Source organism: Aulostomus chinensis, chromosome 3 (genome assembly GCF_037954235.1).
Source record: "Aulostomus chinensis isolate RoL2024-O1b breed Wild chromosome 3, RoL_Achi_v1.0, whole genome shotgun sequence".
NCBI lineage: Eukaryota > Metazoa > Chordata > Actinopteri > Syngnathiformes > Aulostomidae > Aulostomus > Aulostomus chinensis.
Genome location: NC_141322.1, coordinates 22,741,662 through 22,760,924, shown reverse-complemented (window position 1 = coordinate 22,760,924; position 19,263 = coordinate 22,741,662). Strand labels below are relative to the sequence as shown.

At 40.9% G+C, this 19,263-nt stretch overlaps 1 protein-coding gene across 1 annotated transcript in view; it reads left to right on the top strand.

The window, feature by feature from the left end:
• iars1 (isoleucyl-tRNA synthetase 1) overlaps positions 1-19,263 on the top strand; it is a 47,748-nt gene that overhangs the window by 25,821 nt on the left and 2,664 nt on the right. Inside the window, exons 18-29 of the mRNA XM_086199736.1 lie at positions 308-391; positions 2,912-3,056; positions 3,407-3,527; positions 3,637-3,728; positions 5,120-5,197; positions 5,789-5,910; positions 8,864-8,966; positions 9,552-9,635; positions 10,965-11,139; positions 14,157-14,269; positions 16,703-16,798; positions 19,077-19,253. Of these exons, the coding sequence (XP_086055862.1) occupies positions 308-391; positions 2,912-3,056; positions 3,407-3,527; positions 3,637-3,728; positions 5,120-5,197; positions 5,789-5,910; positions 8,864-8,966; positions 9,552-9,635; positions 10,965-11,139; positions 14,157-14,269; positions 16,703-16,798; positions 19,077-19,253 (1,390 nt within the window). The remainder of the gene's footprint in view (positions 1-307; positions 392-2,911; positions 3,057-3,406; positions 3,528-3,636; positions 3,729-5,119; positions 5,198-5,788; positions 5,911-8,863; positions 8,967-9,551; positions 9,636-10,964; positions 11,140-14,156; positions 14,270-16,702; positions 16,799-19,076; positions 19,254-19,263) is intronic.

Here is a 19,263-nt window from a genome sequence, read left to right as displayed (position 1 = left end):
CCACTGTTTTCCACCGTTAGCCAACATATCCAGATTCCTTCTGCTCCCGTCTTCACCTAGTTTTCCTGTCTTGTCTTCTGATCATGGTGATATGTGTGCTGTAACATTGTAATGGTTAGCCCTTGGAGCTGCTCTCCAGTAGGCCTGCTTGTCCTCAGCCCTGGGGTCTAAACAGTACTGTGCTCACAGGCCTGCTGACCTGGAAGGACTTGACTAATTTGAATACCAAGTGCATGGTTACTAAGATGCACTTTTATGCATGCAAGCGTGTGTATGTGTGTTAATGCCTTTTGCCGTATCCCCGCAGCGATGGACAGAAGATGAGCAAGCGCAAGAAGAACTACCCAGATCCAGGCCTGATAGTGCAGAACTACGGCGCGGATGCCCTCAGGTCAGCTGTGTACTTGAATGTGAGCAAGTGTGATTTCTGAAGCATGAATGCTTGGGTGCCAGTGGCAGGGTTGTGTGTGTTAACCTACCTTATGTTGTTGCTTGGCATGGTTATAAAAGCTTTGAAATACCATGTACACTAAGCTAGGCAACATCTTAGTCCTACATACATACATACATACATACACACACACACACATATATATACATATACATACATACACACACACATATATACATATACATATATACACACACACATATATTTATGTGTGTGTATATGTATATATGTGTGTGTGTGTGTGTGTGTATATGTGTGTGTGTGTGTGTGTATAGGACTGAGATGGTGCCTCGCTTAGTGTACATGGTAATTCAAAGCTTTTATAACCATGCCACACACACACACAGAGTACAGTACATTTTACCGATTCATACATTCTCTCGTTCGCCCTGAGCAGTCGGAGCACCATGGCCATATGGCCTAATGAATAAAGCACCACACACTTGCACCATATGCTCATATATACTGATGAAGAGTGAGCAACCGAGAGGAGGACGACAGTCTGTCTTTAACGCTCCCTTTTCAACAGAACATGTCTCTGATTAAAACTTTACAGAGTCCAATAAGTGTTTTTTTCATCAGACGGTAACTGAAGCAGTGACAGACTGTGGGACATTTGAGGTATTTTCAGTTAAACAGGGTGGAAATGACAACCCTCCATCTTAAAGTTTGCCCGTTTTAAAGTGCTAAAAGTATTTGGCCAGTTAATGGTTCTGTTTACTTAAAATGCATCTTGAAGCTGCTTCTGCTGAAATAACTCGTGAATGATTTCATAAAGTTGCATCATCTCATCTCTCCTCCACATTTATTAAACCTTTTATAAATAGTACATCCCAGTGTGATAATGCTTGCCATAGACTTTCATATCATTAGGGATTATTTAGTTTATTATTGAGTTTTTGTCATTGTCATATTAACAGTGTGCTTGTTGTTTGATCAACCATCTGTACAGTACTTAAGCAAGAGCCATATTTAGTCGGAAGGGATTTTAACCTAGTAAAGCAACTAATTTGATAGCTGAATCGCTGTGTGTTGTTTTTATAAAATCCATATACTGTAGATATTGACTGAATATTTGTTTTTCTTCCACTTTCAAAAATCTCATTCTTCTAAATGGGTTTGGCTACGTTAAAGTTATTACTGTACCTGTAACATTATTTATCAACATTCTTGACAGAAATCTCTTAAACTCTCTGTCAAATGCACTTACGAAATTGTTAAGAATAAACAGCAATTACCACAGAACTTCAGTACCCACATCAAAACAAGATTTAATCCTGCTGCTTAAGAAGCCTCATCTTCCTCTGTTTAAATTTTCACCTCTCCATGTCTGCCCTGATCACATTACCTTGTAAGCCAGATTCACAAGATCTTTTTTCTTGTCTTCATGTCTTTTTTGATGAGCACAATCAGAGCACAGATGGCAATATTATCAAAAAGAAAATTATTGTGAATGGTGCAAAGAAAAAACCGAGGCCTTTACTTGACAGAGACGAGTACAAAAATACATCAGCAAAATCTAATTATTAAAATAATCTACAAAAAAGGGGGTAAAGAACAAACAGAGGGGCACTGAACGAAGTAACCCACCATCATATCTTCGATCTGTTCTCCAATTCAAAATTACAGAATAGTCTGCGTGGTGCGTCTGGGGTCTGTCTGCTCTACTTGAGCTGCTCATCTTAAACTCATGAATCCTGATAGCTGCGCCTACTACACCTTCTACTGATCAATTATACACTTCACATGCAACAGCCTGTCACTCATGTTGCTACAGTTTGGTGAACCACAAATGAAATGGGGATTTTTGGGGGCAAAAGCTACCTGCATCCTACAATGCTGCTGCTACATCTTCTGCCAAAGACAGAATGTGGTGTCGGCACACTCTGTGAGAAAGTGGCCTGAGATGAGTTGGCGCTATATTAATACATTTTTTAATATCAATCTGTGTGACAGAAGGTTCGGTTTAGAGTGTGGCCACCTCCCACTGCTGTAGTTACATCATTACCCCTTCATATTTGTAAGGAATCTACCGGTTAGCATGATATAAGCACATTCATACTGGCACGTGTCAATGTCATCTAACCTTATTAATGTCAAATAAAGGAAGACAAAGTGACATTTTTAAACCCAAATCTGCTCTGCTAGTGCTAACCACAGGACTCTCACTTCTATACCACCCTGTATGAGGTTTGCACACTCGCAGGGATTTGTGTTTGGACTAACAGAGCTCAATGGGGCATCAGTGACAGCTGGTGTAGCCGGAGCACGGAGGATCACGATAAATTAATCCAGTTGTATCAAGCTACATATCGCAGACACTGATCCACTCATCATGACTCAACATGACTCACTTTTGTTTTGTCAGTCACTCAGACTCATCCATGCACACGTTATCCATGCATCCAAAACTGTTCTCACTTCTTTAACGCCAGTCTTCTTCCCTGTCTTTCTCTGTAGACTTTACCTCATCAACTCTCCTGTAGTGAGAGCAGAGAACCTGCGTTTCAAAGAGGAAGGCGTACGAGATGTGTTGAAGGATGTCTTCCTGCCATGGTATAATGCCTATCGCTTCCTGGTCCAGAATGTACAGAGGCTACAGAAGGTACACACACACACACACACACACACACACACACACACACACACACACACACACACACACACACACACACAATGAGCTTCTGTCACTGATTGCACCTGCACATAGTCTAAAAAAGTAGAAACTTCTGTGTGGTCTGGATAAATACTCAATTCTGATTGGCTGAAGAGTGGTCATTAATTCTTGATATACAGATGCCTTCCAACTCTGGGCAGATTTTTAGCTGTGTCACATCATTGTTATTGCCTTTCCCTGCTCTGTGCGTCACATGAAATTATCGAGGGAGCGAAAAATATTAACTTGTGTTTGTGCTGCCTTCATGTTGTGATTCTGTCTGTGCTCCTATGTCTTAGGAGGATGACATTCAGTTCCTGTACAATGAAAACACCGCAAAGCAGAGTAACAACATCATGGACAAATGGATTCAGTCCTTCACGCAATCCCTCATCCAGTTCTTCAAGGCTGAGATGGATGGTGAGGCGATTCTCTCCAAGCACAAACACACTGAATTCATATGAAGTGACGACCCGTCTGTTGTTTTTATTGTCCGTGTAAATGAACTGACAGTGCTGTGTTGTTGCAGCTTACCGTCTCTACACTGTCGTGCCTCGTCTCGTCAAGTTTGTGGACATGCTCACTAACTGGTATGTTCGGACCAACAGACGCCGTCTAAAGGTGAGATCACAGCTTTTGTATTGGATGCTGTTTATTTTTTAAAACATTTTTTTGAAGGAAAATGCTGGAAGTAGCTTTTCCAATGCATTTCCACTACATTCCATCTGTTACTAGGAACTTCATCTCCAAGTAGTGACAAATTTAGCACCCCCCCCATGTCGAAATTCCAATGCTTCAACTCAGGCAGCCTCAGAGGACCCACAGTAACAACCCAAGATGGCTGCTAAGTATGCAAAAATAGCACACAGGATGTTGTTATCAACTGAAGTTGCTAAATGGCTGGGATGTTTTCTTTCTTTTACCCCAGCTTTTCTAATGGAACACACTCAAGTCAGGTGTGACATTGTTCCCAGTTCAACCCGTTACTCTATTGACCATCAGCTACGCACCAATAGTATGTCTGATGTGTATTTTCAGCCCCGTATTAAACTCTAACACAGACACAGGCAGCTGAAGACTGCGCAGACATGTAGTCATTAATCTTATGATTTCCACAATCCTCTTGGAGTGTGTGTTTCTATATGTGACCACAGTAGATCTGTGTTGAAGGAAATTGCTGTACTGATTGTTGTTTCAAAGCAACACACTGAGAGACCCCTTTCTCCTCTGTGTGTACATGAAGGAGCTCAGACCCACAGACCCCTAACCTCCAGTTAGCTATCAAAAGTTACCTTAACAGACATAAATCAAACGAGGATTATGAAACATTTGTTTAGTAATAGCTACTTAAAAGGATGCGATAATGTAGTTAAAAATATAGAATCGGATACATTGCCAGAACTTACCGACTGGGTGCAGTGATTTGACTCGGCACGTCAAAACTTTGGTCTCAAAACTAAAGTGAGCTTGTCACTACAGCTTGGAAACAATGTCCACATAGACACTCAGAATACACCCTCATACAAAATTAACATCAGAGTGTGTGCGGTATAACCTTTCATTCCTTATGTCAAAAGTACAACTTAACACAGCAACAGGAGTCACAGGAGTTGAGGTGTGGAAGAGTGTTAAACATGACACTGACACCTCACAGACCTTCTCCTCATGGTTCATTTCCTGAATCGGAGTTTCAGTTTTCTCAATAATAGAAATTCATCAGCTCAATTGAAACAGTGATTCAAACTGCCAATAAGTCCATAAACTTTTATTGCAGCCTCATTGTCTTTGGACATTTTATAGCCACCGGTGTTGTTGTCAACATTTAGTTGAGCTTGATAGAGAATTGATGCGCTGATGTCTGTTGGGGTACTTCTGTCTTTTAACTGTTCCACGGGGACTGAATGTATTGAATGTACTTAATGTCTTTGTGTGTGTGTGTGCGTGTGTGTGTGCGCGCGCGCGTGTGTGTGTGTGTGTGTGTGTGTGCGTGCGTGCGTGCATGAACTTTGTAGGGAGAGAGTGGCACTGATGACTGCCTGTGGGCGCTGGAAACCCTCTTCAGTGTTCTGTTCTCCATGTGCAGGCTGATGGTGAGTCATACTGATTCTGTGTGTGTGTGTATGCGCGCGTGTGTGTGTGAGAGGGAGAGAGAGAGAGACTGTATAAGAGGAAATTTCTTCTGTTGAGGTTTTGCTTTTGTGTATGCCAGACAAAAAGAAATAATACTGGTAGAGAAGTGTGCGTGTGTTGTGTGTTCGCACAGCTATGAATAATGCATAAGTAGTAGGAGTTTTTATTTATAACACACTGAAGATGTTTGCATGTGAGGCGAGATGCACGCTAAGAGCCAGTTAGCCTAACCCAGATCAATACAGATCAGCTGTGAGCTATACAAATTAATTAGCTGTGGCTGAAATGGAAGCGATCAACATCAGAAGTAACCTCGCTCCGCCACAATTCCCCTTGAGCTTTTATATCATTTGAGGAAATGGGCTCTGGCAAAAAATGTGAGTTTTGTTTGCTGATTTTTTTTGTTGTTGTAATTTTTTTTTTTTTAAATCTCTGACTTTTAGACCTTCATGTCAAGAAATGTAAATTAACTACAGTACAGAACAGCTAATCATCTCCCTTTTCTTTCTCTCTCTCATGTCCACTCGCTTTCTTCCTCCCCTTCAACTCAGGCTCCCTTCACACCGTTCATTACGGAGATGATGTACCAAAATCTTCATCACCTCATCGACCCCGCTTCCGTTGAGGAGAAAGACAACAGCAGCATCCACTATCTCATGCTGCCACAAGTCAGGTTTGAACAATCGCTTAAATAAACCTCCATTTTTGTCAGTTTTATATATATATATATATATATATATTTTTTTTTAATGGAAATATCGCATGAATTCTTTTATGTGAACGGGGACTCAAACTGTTGGATACATTTTCAGATGCGCTTTCACAGCCCACATCGGCAACATCTCAGTGTAGTCCAATAACACAATTTCATTGTTTTAAAATGGTAAATACAGAGATGTCAGGACTGTTAAAAGGGCAACAGCCAAGTGGAACTGAACTGTCATCTGAATGATATTCTGCTGGTCTTTCACTGAAATGTTAAAGGGACCTTAATGGAAGTCAAGCAGTTTCTCAGTCGCTCTTAAAGAGCCCTTTCATTTCCTTATTTAATCAATCCAGATCAAAGCTCAAAAAAGTGTATTATTTATCAGAGGTTTATTGTCACAGTCCTGATTGGTTATTAATCTGTGACTGGATATTTAAAGTTACATTCTACTATAAATAATATGTGCATCAGCAGTTCTTGCACTGACTTTCCAATATTATAAACCACACACAGCTCAAGGTGACATCTCTGCCTCTGTTTGATGAGAGTAAAATCCTTTTTTTCGTGTCACTTTTAGCGTATGAAGTCTTTTTTGGAGGGTGAAAAAAAGCATCATTTGGCCAATTTTTTTATTGATACGTATGTTGAAGTTTCCGTAATGAACCTGTCCCGATGTTCGTCTGGACATTAAAATGTGGTGGGACTTTTAAGTGCACCGAACATTTCCCTTCAGCTGAGCAGGTCTTTTTACCTGCTGCACCTGCTCCATCTGTGGTTGCAGCAGATGCTGAGGAGAGTTTCAGCAGGATACTCTAATGTTCTCCTGCTGTTTATATTGCCAGCATTTTTCACAGATATTAGCAGCCGCTCTGCGTCTACTATGTTAATCATTTTAACTACAGGATCCGGGATAGAAATTGATTTGATTTGACTACTTGAATGTGTTATGGAAATGATAACCCATGAGGATGCACTGAAACAATGTGGTATTTATTTTGTTCATTTTTCAACACTCATTTTATACACAGTTCACAGTGCTTGGTGTGTAACTGGAGGGGCTGCATTGTCTTGTGTAGAGAGGAAAGAATAGATAAGACCAGCTGTGTAAAAATACAGATTTGACTTGTGGTACCGGAGCTGTTGTGTACAATTGATTAGAATTGAAGAGATCAGCAATGACAGAGGCGTCACGGACGTAGCCGGTGTATTTCAACTGTAGTGGAAACACGGCAACAGTCACCCTGCGGCTCACACAGCAATAAATCCGTTTGTATTAGCCTATTTTGTCCACTGCTGATCCAGAGTCTAATCCGGTTCAACCGGAGTGCGTGGCCTTACTTTACACCAGTAGTGTAAAACTTTGCACTCAGATTAGAAGCTCCACAGCAGTTTCTAGACGACTGCAAGGCTTCACAGCAGCCGCTTTCTTTGTGTCGTAACCATTTGGTCTTTTCATGCTATTCTCAATTTTTGTTTTCTTCAAAAATACTCATAGTTTTATACCACCACTCAGTTTTATAGAATGGATTAAGAGTTTAGATGAAGATTTTTTTGTTGTTTCTAACCTAATAATCTTTGAGCTTTTGTCAAACACGTTTGTTTCTAGATGGCGAAAGCCAGCTGCAGAAGACCCATTTTCCAAAGCAGTGTAAAGTCGACGCCAAACATATTATGGCGTTGTCTGAAGTTAATGATAATAATCATATAATGACGGTGTGATTCAGTGATAACTACTCTGAAAATCCAATTTTTTGTACTTTTGAGGTAAAATGTGCCTGGGTTGATATTGCAGGGCTCTATAAATACAAACAAAAAATTGTGCAGGGTATTTTTTTGATCGTTACAGCCGCAAATGGAAGTTGCTCATGAAATAGGATCGTTTTATTTCCCTTCACTTTCATTCAGTTATTTCAATAAAATGTGTGCTTTGGTGGCTGATCAGTTTAGCAGTGCCTGGGAGGAATTTCAAATTGCCCAAACTTAATTATCGTCTTTAACAATAAAAGAGTTCTGACATGATTAAATATCCATTTGATTTAGCATAAGAAAAATAGTGTGTATAATGGTTCAAATAATTTCCCCTGACACTGGGTAAGCAGCGCTCAGCACTGCTGCTTTATTAGCTGCTGTTGAATGAGACTATTTCACCCCTCCATTCCCCCAAAAGGTCAGCCACCAATCAGATGGCAGGAACAGTTGCAGGTCGATCAGCTTAGTAAATGATTGGCTGTCTCGGTTGTGCAGTTTTTAATGCACAGTGGTTGGGTGATTCAACAAATATATCAGCAATCAGTTGTCATTTTCTTCTCGTGATTAAATGGTTTGCCTCCCTCAGAATTTAATTCAGTAAGTAATTCAAATGTAAAAGCCAAGCCGAAGTGCTGCCCCTGTTAACTTGGTGTATTTCACACGTTTGGCACCATAGACAAGTAATTTTTAGCAATTCATCTCTCCAATTTTATTCACAAAGCCCAAAATTACAAGTCAGAATTTGCCTGCAGGGGCTTTACAGTCTGTACACAATACAACATCGTCTGCCCTTAGACCCTCAATCAGGGTGACGAGCCGCAGAGGAGAAATCCCTCTGCCTGGTGGACCGGCGTGCGATAGATGCTGCAAGCACGGGTTAGATCAACAGAATCCCAGAATATACAAGTTGACAATTCATGATTACGAAAACAAACGAATCCTTCCAGCTGCTGTTTCAGCCAGTCTAACTTCTATTTGAACCCGTGGCGTTGTTGATCCACATGGTTTCAACTCATATAGGGAAATTGTATTTGTGTCACGCGCTGGAGCCCTGCCTCTCATGCTTCTGGTACGATTCCATCAGCTGAGCTTACTTCATACTTCAGCAAAGAATCACCACACGTGAACTGACCAAACTCAGGTTTTCTTTGCTCGTGTTTCTGTTTTTCAGAGAGGGTTTGATTGACAAGCGTATTGAGAGTGCCGTCTCCCAGATGCAGTCAGTGATCGAACTGGGTAGAGTGATCCGAGACAGGAAGACCCTGCCTGTGAAGGTAAAGCTAACTGTGCTCTGCAGTTAGATGCTGTTTATCAAAACTGTAGACAACACACTCCTATTTTCTGTCGATGTAGAATCTGCGTATTTTACATAGCTGCTTTATCAGCTTATTTAGATATATTTTCTATGGCTCATCAACAGACATTGGGTCATTTTGAAACCGTCTCTCTTTGACATTTTGTCCACTGGAAAGAAAGTTGGCTGATTATGATATAGTCAATAGTTGCAAATAGACATAACAAAGCAAAATAATATGATCACATTCATTCTTATTATCACTGTGAATCCTATTTCCTCTTTGAGCATCGAGTGTCTGCATCATGATATTTAATTTGGATTTGATATCTGTTGAGATGTTATTTAGATTAATCGTGCAAAGAAGTTCAAATTACAGGTACAACCAACGTAGCACCTGACAACTATGTAATTAGAAATGTAATTACCTGAATTTCCTTTGCTTCAAGTGTGTTAGGCTTGATGGTCTAGGTGTATTATATGCTAGGTACAGTATGGTCATTGTGTTGATGGTGTTGTGTTGTTGTCTTGTACAATGATCAGCTGTTATATCTGTGTGTTTCAGTACCCACTGAAAGAAGTCGTGGTTATTCACCAGGATCCAGAAGCTCTGAAAGACATTCAGTCCCTGCAGAAATACATCCTGGAGGTAAGTTCTCTTTGAAAAATATGGACTGTTTAAGGTGAAGGGCAGGTTTTTCTGAGTGTGCTCTCTCTCTGTCTCTCTGTCTGTCTGTGTGTGTCTCTCTCTCTCTCTGTGTCTGTGTGTCTCTCTCTGTCTCTGTGTGTCTCTGTCTCTGTCTGTCTGTCTGTCTCTCTCTCTCTCCCTCACTCTCCCTCTCTCTCGCTCTCTCACTCTCCCTCTCTCTCTCTCTCTCTCTCTCTGTCCCAGCAAGTGTAAATAAAAACCCTGTTAATATTTTCTGATTACAACTCTCCTCTCAAAAAGTAAAGTAACATTCTGTTATGAACTTGATCATTGAGCCAGTGCTATTTTCTATTGTCTGCATGTAAAAAGTTCCGTCCATGTGATTTTGAGCTTCTATTTTCAACCTCATAGTGGCTTTAAGTGTGTTTTTCAGACAATGAGTGAAGCTTCTCCATGCTGTCTGTCAGCAAGTCAACTATAATAGATCTCAGTCTCATCCACAACCTGCGACTTTCCAGCGTGATTAAAAGAAGCCATGCGTAACCTACCGGGCCGGCTTTTGGTATGGCCAATATTAGTATCTCAAATGCTTCATCAGATATGGCTACTTCTCATATTCTCTTCTCTTTAGATTGGAGAATTGAACGTATTAAATTGAAAGGCAAGAAATATCGACTGACGAGGATGAAACTCTCACGGACTTAGCTGCAGACTTAATGATCTACTGGCTTGCAGACCGGTTGATTTCATGGCCGACATGCTCTCTGACAGAATTACTCTCTATGGTGAATTTTTCATGTGCTATTTATTCTAAATCCCTGGTTAATGAAGTTTAAAAAAGCTATTTAAGATAAGGGTTTGATTTTTGCTTCAGAATATAATTTTTCCTTTAGTTCAGTTTTGGAATGTAAGTTTATATTTCGGTAGAGTGGCCGTTTAGCTATCAAAGGGTCGCTGGATCAATCCTCACTTCCCCCGGTGATCATGTCGAAGTGTCCTTGAGCAAGATACTGAACCCCTAATTGCTCGTGGTGGCCCTGCCATGTGACCAGTCCAGGGTGAATCCCACCCCTCACCCAAAGACAGCAGCCCCCCCCCACACGACCCTTAACAGATAAGCGGTACAGAAAATGGGTGGAGGATTATATTTCACTTGATATATTTCAGTTTTAATTTTCATTTCATTCATGGTATAATCATGATTCATTGTATAATAATGAGTCATTTGTGTTGTATATAAAACACACCAGCACACAGAGCAACAAGCAGAGCAAGACAGTGACAGTCTAATGGATATTTTATGACTTCAGTCTGTTTTTCACTCTCCAGGAGCTTAATGTGCGCCAGTTGACACTGTCAACAGACAAGGACAAGTACGGTATCCACCTCAGAGCCGAGCCAGACCACATGGTTCTGGGCAAAAGACTAAAAGGGGCCTTCAAAGCCATCACAACCAGTATTAAGGAGCTCTCCAGCAAACAGCTCGAGGTGTTCCAGAAGACAGGTACTGCTTTGCAAGAAATCAGAAAATTCCAAACCTTCTCAAAAAACAGACAAAAAACTTTCAGCACATTCTGGTTAGATTGTGCTACAAGTGATTTGCAAAATCACTTTCATCAACCAAAAATAAACCATGAGTCCTAGTGATAAAAGGGTGCCACGGACGAGCCAGTTACTGCAGCTAACCTGAGAATGCTGACCCTAACCCTTCCGGAACTCTAATCAGAGCAAGAGTATGGATCAAAGCAGCTCCAGGTATCTTGTCTGTCCAATTACAGAAGGGAGAGGAGAGCCCCTCAGTCTCTTGGGAAGGAAGCTGTGGAGGTCAGCTGGGCTGTGGGAACTCAACATTTCCAATCACTTGGATGTTTGAAGTGTAGCCAATTGGAGGGATGGAGGATGAGTGATGGAAGTAAGGCGATAGCTGTGCTCGTGATAGTGGGGAAAAGAAATGTTGAGACTTAACACACACAGGAAAATTTGCCCTGTGGCACCAAATACTGGCTCACATGGCCTCATGCAGGAAACACGTACTCCTCGATCTGGTTTTAAATTGTGTGTACAAACAATCTGTGGCGTTTGTTCCTTTGTTACTGGGGTGGATCAGGATTCAGCATTGGTTTTGTAAACCGATCACATGTCCTCTTCAATAAGCACAAACTGGCTAAAAAGGAATGTTAAGGTCACAGCAGAACTGCTTTGAGCACATCAAGGCAGCATCTCCAAATCTTTTCCCCCTTTTCCTCTCAATGAAATCCAAATAATGTATAAAGCGGAGAAACACATCCTGAGCACCGGTGGCCTGCTGGACGATGACAGCCGTCGTCTCTTTCATGCTGCACAGTAGGTGTGCTCCATTGGATGGAGGTGCTGCTGTAGATGAGTAGCTTGTATTATGATGGAACTTTCAACATTAATCTGTTAATTTAAATGATCAGAGCCACTTTGGCTTATGAAAAGCCAGTCGTCAGACCCAGCAGGAGGCGGTCTATAATGAGAAAGTGACGCACACTCGCTCAGGTGGAGCGTACATCAGCGTAACGCTACTCAGGGGCAGCTGACACACAGCAGGTGGAACGCTTTGATACACACCTGAGACAGCATGATAACCATGAGCCACTGTGGGGATGGGCGACATGGCCAAAATGTTCTATCAAGATATGTGTCATTTTGTTGCGTTATAGCAGTAATTATCACAATGCGCTAATTGTTCAATGAGGGAGTAGTTTAATGGTCTCGAGTTGTTGTTTTTTTGTACATGACATCGTCATCTACCATTATATGGGTTTAAGGGTTTTTCCTATATGCCAACTACACATTCTCTGGCACAAGCAAACAATTTAAGATCAAACAAGACTCATCAACATACTCAGGTGTGTGTAAGAACAGATTTGGCTGCCAACTCACCCTCATGAAGCCCACATAGGATTTTCTTGAGCAAATCTAATTAGAAAATAAGAAAACATTCACGCAGGAGGGCCACTGGCTTCTAATCAAAGGCAAGACATGAGTGAGTTAAGAATATCCATGTAAACCTGCAATAAGACACAGCTTACAGGAGTTTTGGTGGGAGTAAAAATGACAAAAGGGACATTTTTTAACCTGTATTGATCAGTCAGTTACTAGAATGCTTCACTGTATCTGTGATGCTGTAAAATCTCCTGTCCACGGAAAAGCCAACAGCTCAAATTTAGAGAAGCCTACTTCTAACTTCTGCGTCTGTTTCCAGTTGCAGCTTCTTGACTCCAAAACATTGTTCCAATTTATAAGAGATACTGGCCAGAAACCGATTGTCGATTTGCAGCGGGTTGCTTGTATCGCTCTTGATGCTTCACCTGTAACTTTGATCTTGTTATTTTGACGGGTGTATAAAAGAGGTGAAGAGGGAATGTGAAGAGCAGCAGAGAAGTGGGGAGGGACACAGGAAATCAAAGCGTGGAAATGTCGGATTAGAGAGAAATGGAGTGACTGTTTCACCCAGCCTCTGGGTGTGGAGAAGTGAAGAGCAAAAGAGAACACAGTCATGGTTTTTAGTCAGAACACAGACATGGATAATTGCTGCCACTGGCACGATTGAGACTTAAACCTTGACTATATTTGGTTTGCTGTATTGTTTAAAAGCTCAGATCTCATGTGGATTTGGTCAAGAAGGAATTCCATCAATCTGTTCAGACCCCGACTAATTCAAAACGCTGAGGACTTGATTCCTAATGATTCAGTGTTAGAGAAACCTGTCCTAGAATCCCTCTAAACAGACAAATGAAGACTAATTTCACTCATCAGCCAGCATTCAAATTCAATGAGGAGGATTTTCACTTCAGCCAGCCATTCATTTATTCCTAATAGCAATCAAAACCATGACACCATCAGTCCTCTCCTCGACGAGCCATTTTGTGCTATCAGAGTGGTCGTATGTGAATATGAACATGTCTCTACTTGCTCCAATAGATTTTCACAGAAGTTTAATGTCAAATGTCTCAAATTAACAACTCATAAGATACAGAGTTTTTTTCTTTTACAGAATAAAACCTCAACCAGTGACTTAACATATGCTAAAAAAAAAAAAAAGAAAAAAAGATATGAAACGATTAATGTGTTTGACTTTTCTCATTATACGTCTTGTGATTAAAAAGAAATATATATATAATCACTTTCAAACAGTCGAGACATTTTCCTGATTAAATATTTTTCATCCTCTGACTCGCCGTGTGTGTTAGTGCAATCCTCATAATTGGCTCTGTATATGATTGGGAATCAGAATATTCCAACCCAAAAGAAAATCCTCACTTTTCAGTGTGTGTGTGTAGATTAATTATGCTTCAAATTATTTTCCTGCCCCCTGGACAGACGATATAATTAACGGCCAGTGATGAGCTGGAACACACTTGGGTTCCATTTTGTTCAACAGTGTTTATAAATGTGCACGCTTTTCATATGATTGATAGATTTTTTTTTTGTTATTATTATTTTTTTTAGGTTTGTAGTAATAACTGTGTTTTTGTCATGGCGGTGAATTTTTAGGCTCCATCGTGGTGGACGGCCATGAGCTTCATGAGGAGGACCTGAGGTTGATGTACACCTTCAACCAGAGCTCTGACTCGGCTGCACAGTACGAAGCACATTCTGACTCCCAGGTAGACTTTTGAATTCTCCTTATACTTTCATGCGCTAATTCAACACCACGACGGATAACCACTAAACTCCCTGAAAGTGAGCATCAACATCATGTATTTTGTGTTAAAATTATTTGTCTGCAGCTCGTAATTGTGCCACTGCCTTCTGGCAGCACAACAACAAAAAGGTTTTTTTGGTTTGTGTGTGTGTGTGTGTGTGTGTGTGTGGGTGGGGGTGTGACACATATCTCGCACAGATAAGTGTCAGGTGACATTGAAATGACATATGAAAAAGTTACACTCTGGGAAATTGTTGGTCACCTGTTAAAGCCATGGTACTCATCAAGAGCCTGCTTATGTGTCTCATTTTAAAGAGACAGTTGAAACTCCTGCTAATTTGAGCATCTGGCACTTATACAGTCGCGATAGACGAGTTTGTATCTTTAGCTACTTGATGGATTTCCAAAGACATTGGTATTCTTCGTAGCCCCTCCTTCAGGATGAACTGTATCAATGTGGTGGTACTGTTTAATAAGGTGCCACCATCAGGTCAAAAGTTTCAGTGATGCATTTTACCTTGCAAATATTAGCATGTTACCGCGCTCATCCCTGATGGTTGTCAGTGTCAGCATGGTGCAACGATACCTGCTGCATCAGGGAGTTCAGGATGCATCATACGCATTTTTAATTCACGCTTAACTCAGAGCAACTTCAACAACATGAATTATTTCTCTTCTGTTTCAGATTTTTCCCACCTTCTTTGTAATTGTATCAGGCACCTAGTGAAGAAGTTACACCCGCACACAAATGTGTAGTTCTAGATCCCCTCCAGTACCCCTTCATTCACTCTTCCCTGTTTCTGGACTGCAAAAATGTGCACCAACCTCCATATACTGTAAATGTGTACTGTATGTGTCTTTACTATGAGTTTGATGCAAATCATTTCACGGCTAAGTGGGAACCAGCATGTACGCGTTTCCCACAGGCCATCTCAAATCAGTGCTCCTCCAACCGTACACACACCACACGGCTGCACCTTAATACCATGTTACTGAGCTGGCTTTTTAATTCTGTTATTCTCGCACCGATTCTCCAGCTCCCATCTGTCTGCCTCTCTGCTCCGTCACTCGTATTGGGGTTCTCTGTTGCTTTTGTGTACTTTACTCTGTCATCCTGTCATCTCCTGCGCTCCCTCCTCTCTACAGTAAAGTGTTGTGGGCTGGCAGCCGCTCAGCCTGGCGCATTCCAACTGTCAGTTTACTCTTGTTTCAGTGGCTTTCACAGATAAATGTTGTCCTTATTGATTTGTTCAAGGAGGATTTTTGTCACTTCATCATAAACCCCCAACTGTTTCACATTATTAATACAGTGGGCAACAACAAAAAGCAGCTCTGGCTCTTCAAAGCTGCTTGTGTCTCATGCATTAACCTGCTTTCTTATATGCAAAGATTATAGCTGAAGTAGGTTGAGGAACTCTTGACAGCTCCTCATGTGCAGAGACTAAGACATTGTAGAGTTCCTTATATCCTGGTGATTGCTCTTTCAGTAAAGTGTCTTCTTCGCTGTCATTGAAGAACTGCAGTTTTTAAAATTGTCATCACCAAGATGCTGCTGTTTTTCTTATATAGAAACAGAACATTAAAAAGGAAGTAAAAGGGTTTGTTTTTGTCTGCATGAGTGTGAAAAACTGACTGGACAGGAAAGAGAATTTTAATGTACTTTTCAAATTTAAGACTGAAAATGTATTTTTACTGATAATTGGTGAATTGGCAAAGTGATGCACTCATGATCAGGAAGTAGGATTTTACAGTTATTAACCACCAAAAAAACAACCTGCAGTATCACTTTGAATAATACTCCACAATTTTTGCAGAATTTTTTTATTTATTTAGTAAAAGATCATTTTTGGAAGAAGTACTGCGCAAATATTTTTTTAAAAATAATTCTTTAAGCTTGTTTAAGTTTGTATGTTGAAGTTCTAACACAAACTTGAAATTAATGAGTAGAAATTCTTAATATACTGTATTTGTGTGCATTTGCCTTTATAACCAAACAAGACTTGCGTTGTTTATCGTATTTGCAAATGTACACAATATTCCCAATATGCCTCTGTCACGAAATTGTGTAGCACTAGAATGACTACCAATTAATTAGCCATAAGCTATGATGTGTAAAATGATATATTAGATAGCAGATAACATAGGACACTTGGAATTATGTTCATGTTTAAATTGAACTCAAAATTTGGAAGAATTAAGAATCCATCCACACAATTTTGGTCAGTTTTGTGCATCAATCATGTATGGAGCCACTTGACCCAGATTTCCTTAAATAGCTTAACTAACGGCAGATTCTGTGGGAACACCAGTTCTGTTCTCTCATTTCTGTGCAGGTCATCATGCACCTGTAACTCTCCTGCTGTCCCTCACTCTGTCTCCGTCTGTGGTGTTTCAGGTCCTGGTGCTGTTGGACGTCACCCCAGACCAGTCCATGGTGGATGAAGGTGTTGCCCGTGAGGTCATCAACCGCATTCAGAAACTACGCAAGAAGGTGTGGCAATAATTTCAAGAGTTCAGCTCACTCAGTTAAAACCGTGACACATAACACGCTATTACTGAATGTTGCGATCGACTGCTTAATGAATACTATCAGACATAGTTTTTCAGTACATGCAGTTGGGGCTGGGAGTGATCTCAGACACAGACAAAATACCTCCCCGGGCTGTTGCTCGCACGGTGTGTGATGTATGAGCAGGGAAATGAAACTGACTCAGTCTGAGAAGTATTTAGGAACATGGCACAGGGGCGCAGGAGGACTCGCGCAATAATTCCCCACAAAAGGTCAAAAAACAGGAAATTTTTTGGTTTAAATGAAAACACAAACTCATGAATTACAAATGTCAACATCTGTATTTTTCTTCTGAGCTTTAAAAATTAGGTTTTTTTTTTAATGATTTATTGGGGAATGCAAGAGTTTCATAGATTTACATTGACTTATATTGCCGTATTTAGAGGACTCCTACATTATTATATATTTCAAAGAGAGAAAGAAAGAAAGAAATTATAATTCTAAATACTTGAAATATAATTAGAAAATAAGAACACATACGCATACTCAATACACATCCATACACACATGCAAAAAAAAAAAACCAAAACAAAAACATTTTAGCATTATGTTGATCACTGCCCACGCCGCCTTGTAGTTTGTTCGATACAGTAGTTGAACAAACTGAACTTGATTAATAGATTAGGTAATGTAATGATTATATGCTGGATCAAAATGAGGCGTCATCTTTTACAGGGAAAAAAAAATGTACAACAGCAAAAACAAATTGAATACAAAATGAACAAATGAATTGATAATGAAACAAAATTTGAGTCACACCCTCTAAAATCATCCCAGTATCAAACATCATATTTTGTTCCTCCCTCCCTTATTGCTCCCCCTTCGATCAACTCCTCCTCCCCCTTCCCTCTTTACGTCTCATGCTAATTTGATCAGGGCAGTTTTGAAATCTTTCCATTGCAGTGTCACAGTCAGAAGTTTCTCCATCATAAGGCAGGCTTAATGGAAGCTTAATTACAGTCTGGCCCCTTTCAGATTCTAATGTTAGAGCTTTGAAGTGCTCTGCAGAGTAAAGGCGGATTAGCCAACAGCCCCTTGTTTTCACAAGAAACAAACAGTTTTTTCCGTCCCCCTATAGCAGTGGTGTGCGCTGGCTCCCAGCCAGGCTAAATTCCTCCAGTTATTTCAAACTGAGATCTGTTAGGAATTTTCCACCCTGGGGATGGGAATTAATTTTCAACAGTTCTCTGAGATGTTTGCTAGTAGTTTGTGGGTGTGCACATGTGTCTTTGTCAGCGTTTGCGGGGGTGATTGTGCTTCGTCTGTGAGCCTGTGCGAGGTTGAGGAACAGGGGTCAGCATTTCCTTTTTTTTTTTCTTTTAAAATCTATGCACAAACTCAGGTTCTCCGTAGCTCCATACATACGCGCACGTTCTCTCTCTCTCTCCCGCTCGCTCTCTCTCTCTCTCTCTCTCTCTCTCTCTCTCTCTCTCTCTCTCTCTCTCACACGCACACACACAAAATCTCCCCCCCCCTCTCTCTCTCATTGTAGTAGATCCTTAGGGTAGGGTTAGTACCTTGACTTGGCAGGAAAAGCCTATAAACCTTCCTCCGCTGATTGACTGCTCCTCTGTATCTAGCCAACCTTATTCTTCTGCCCTTGAGCCACATACTGCAATTGAAGCTTGTGTGTGTGTCATGAAATGCATGTGTTTGGCTGTGGACACTTGCAGTGTGTAGTACAGATTAGGATGAAATGTTTTTTGGATGTGTCAAGGTTGGGGGGGGGGGGGGCGCTGGCAGCACAGTATGCCAAAATAGATGGGCTTTCATCCAATAAAGTTTCCCCTTGTTCCCCTTTGCTCTTATTTGTTCTCAGTCGCTTTTGTTTTTGCTTTCAAGTCTCTACCCTCTCTCGTGTCCTCCCTTCTATTTTGTTCATCCCATCCTCTCTTCATGTCTGCAGCTCCAGATTTCATTATCTCTATAGGAAAACAAACTGCTTGCAAAATTTTGACTCCTTGCATCCTTGACAATCTTTGTTCTAGGATTTTCTCAACCAAACAGCAGGTTGAAGGTAGTTTTATCATTTGTACTTGCTCACAGATGATAAGTCCTGGTGATTTTTTTTGCTGTTTTAATCTATAGAAACAACAAAACCTTGACTGTAGTTTCTGAAAGATGTGGTGTTTGTATTTATGAGTATTTATCACACACACACACACACACACACACACACACACACACACTTGTCTCTCAGGGGCATTTGGTGCCATCAGATGAGATTTCTGTGTACTACCACTGCCAGCCAGAGGGGGAGTACTTGGACTCTGTGATTCAGGCTCACACTGACTTCATCCTTGCAACAACCAAGGCTCCACTGTTGTCCTTTCCTGTACCCAAGTCTGCCAGCGTCATCATAGAAGAAACGACTCAGGTATGAGGGC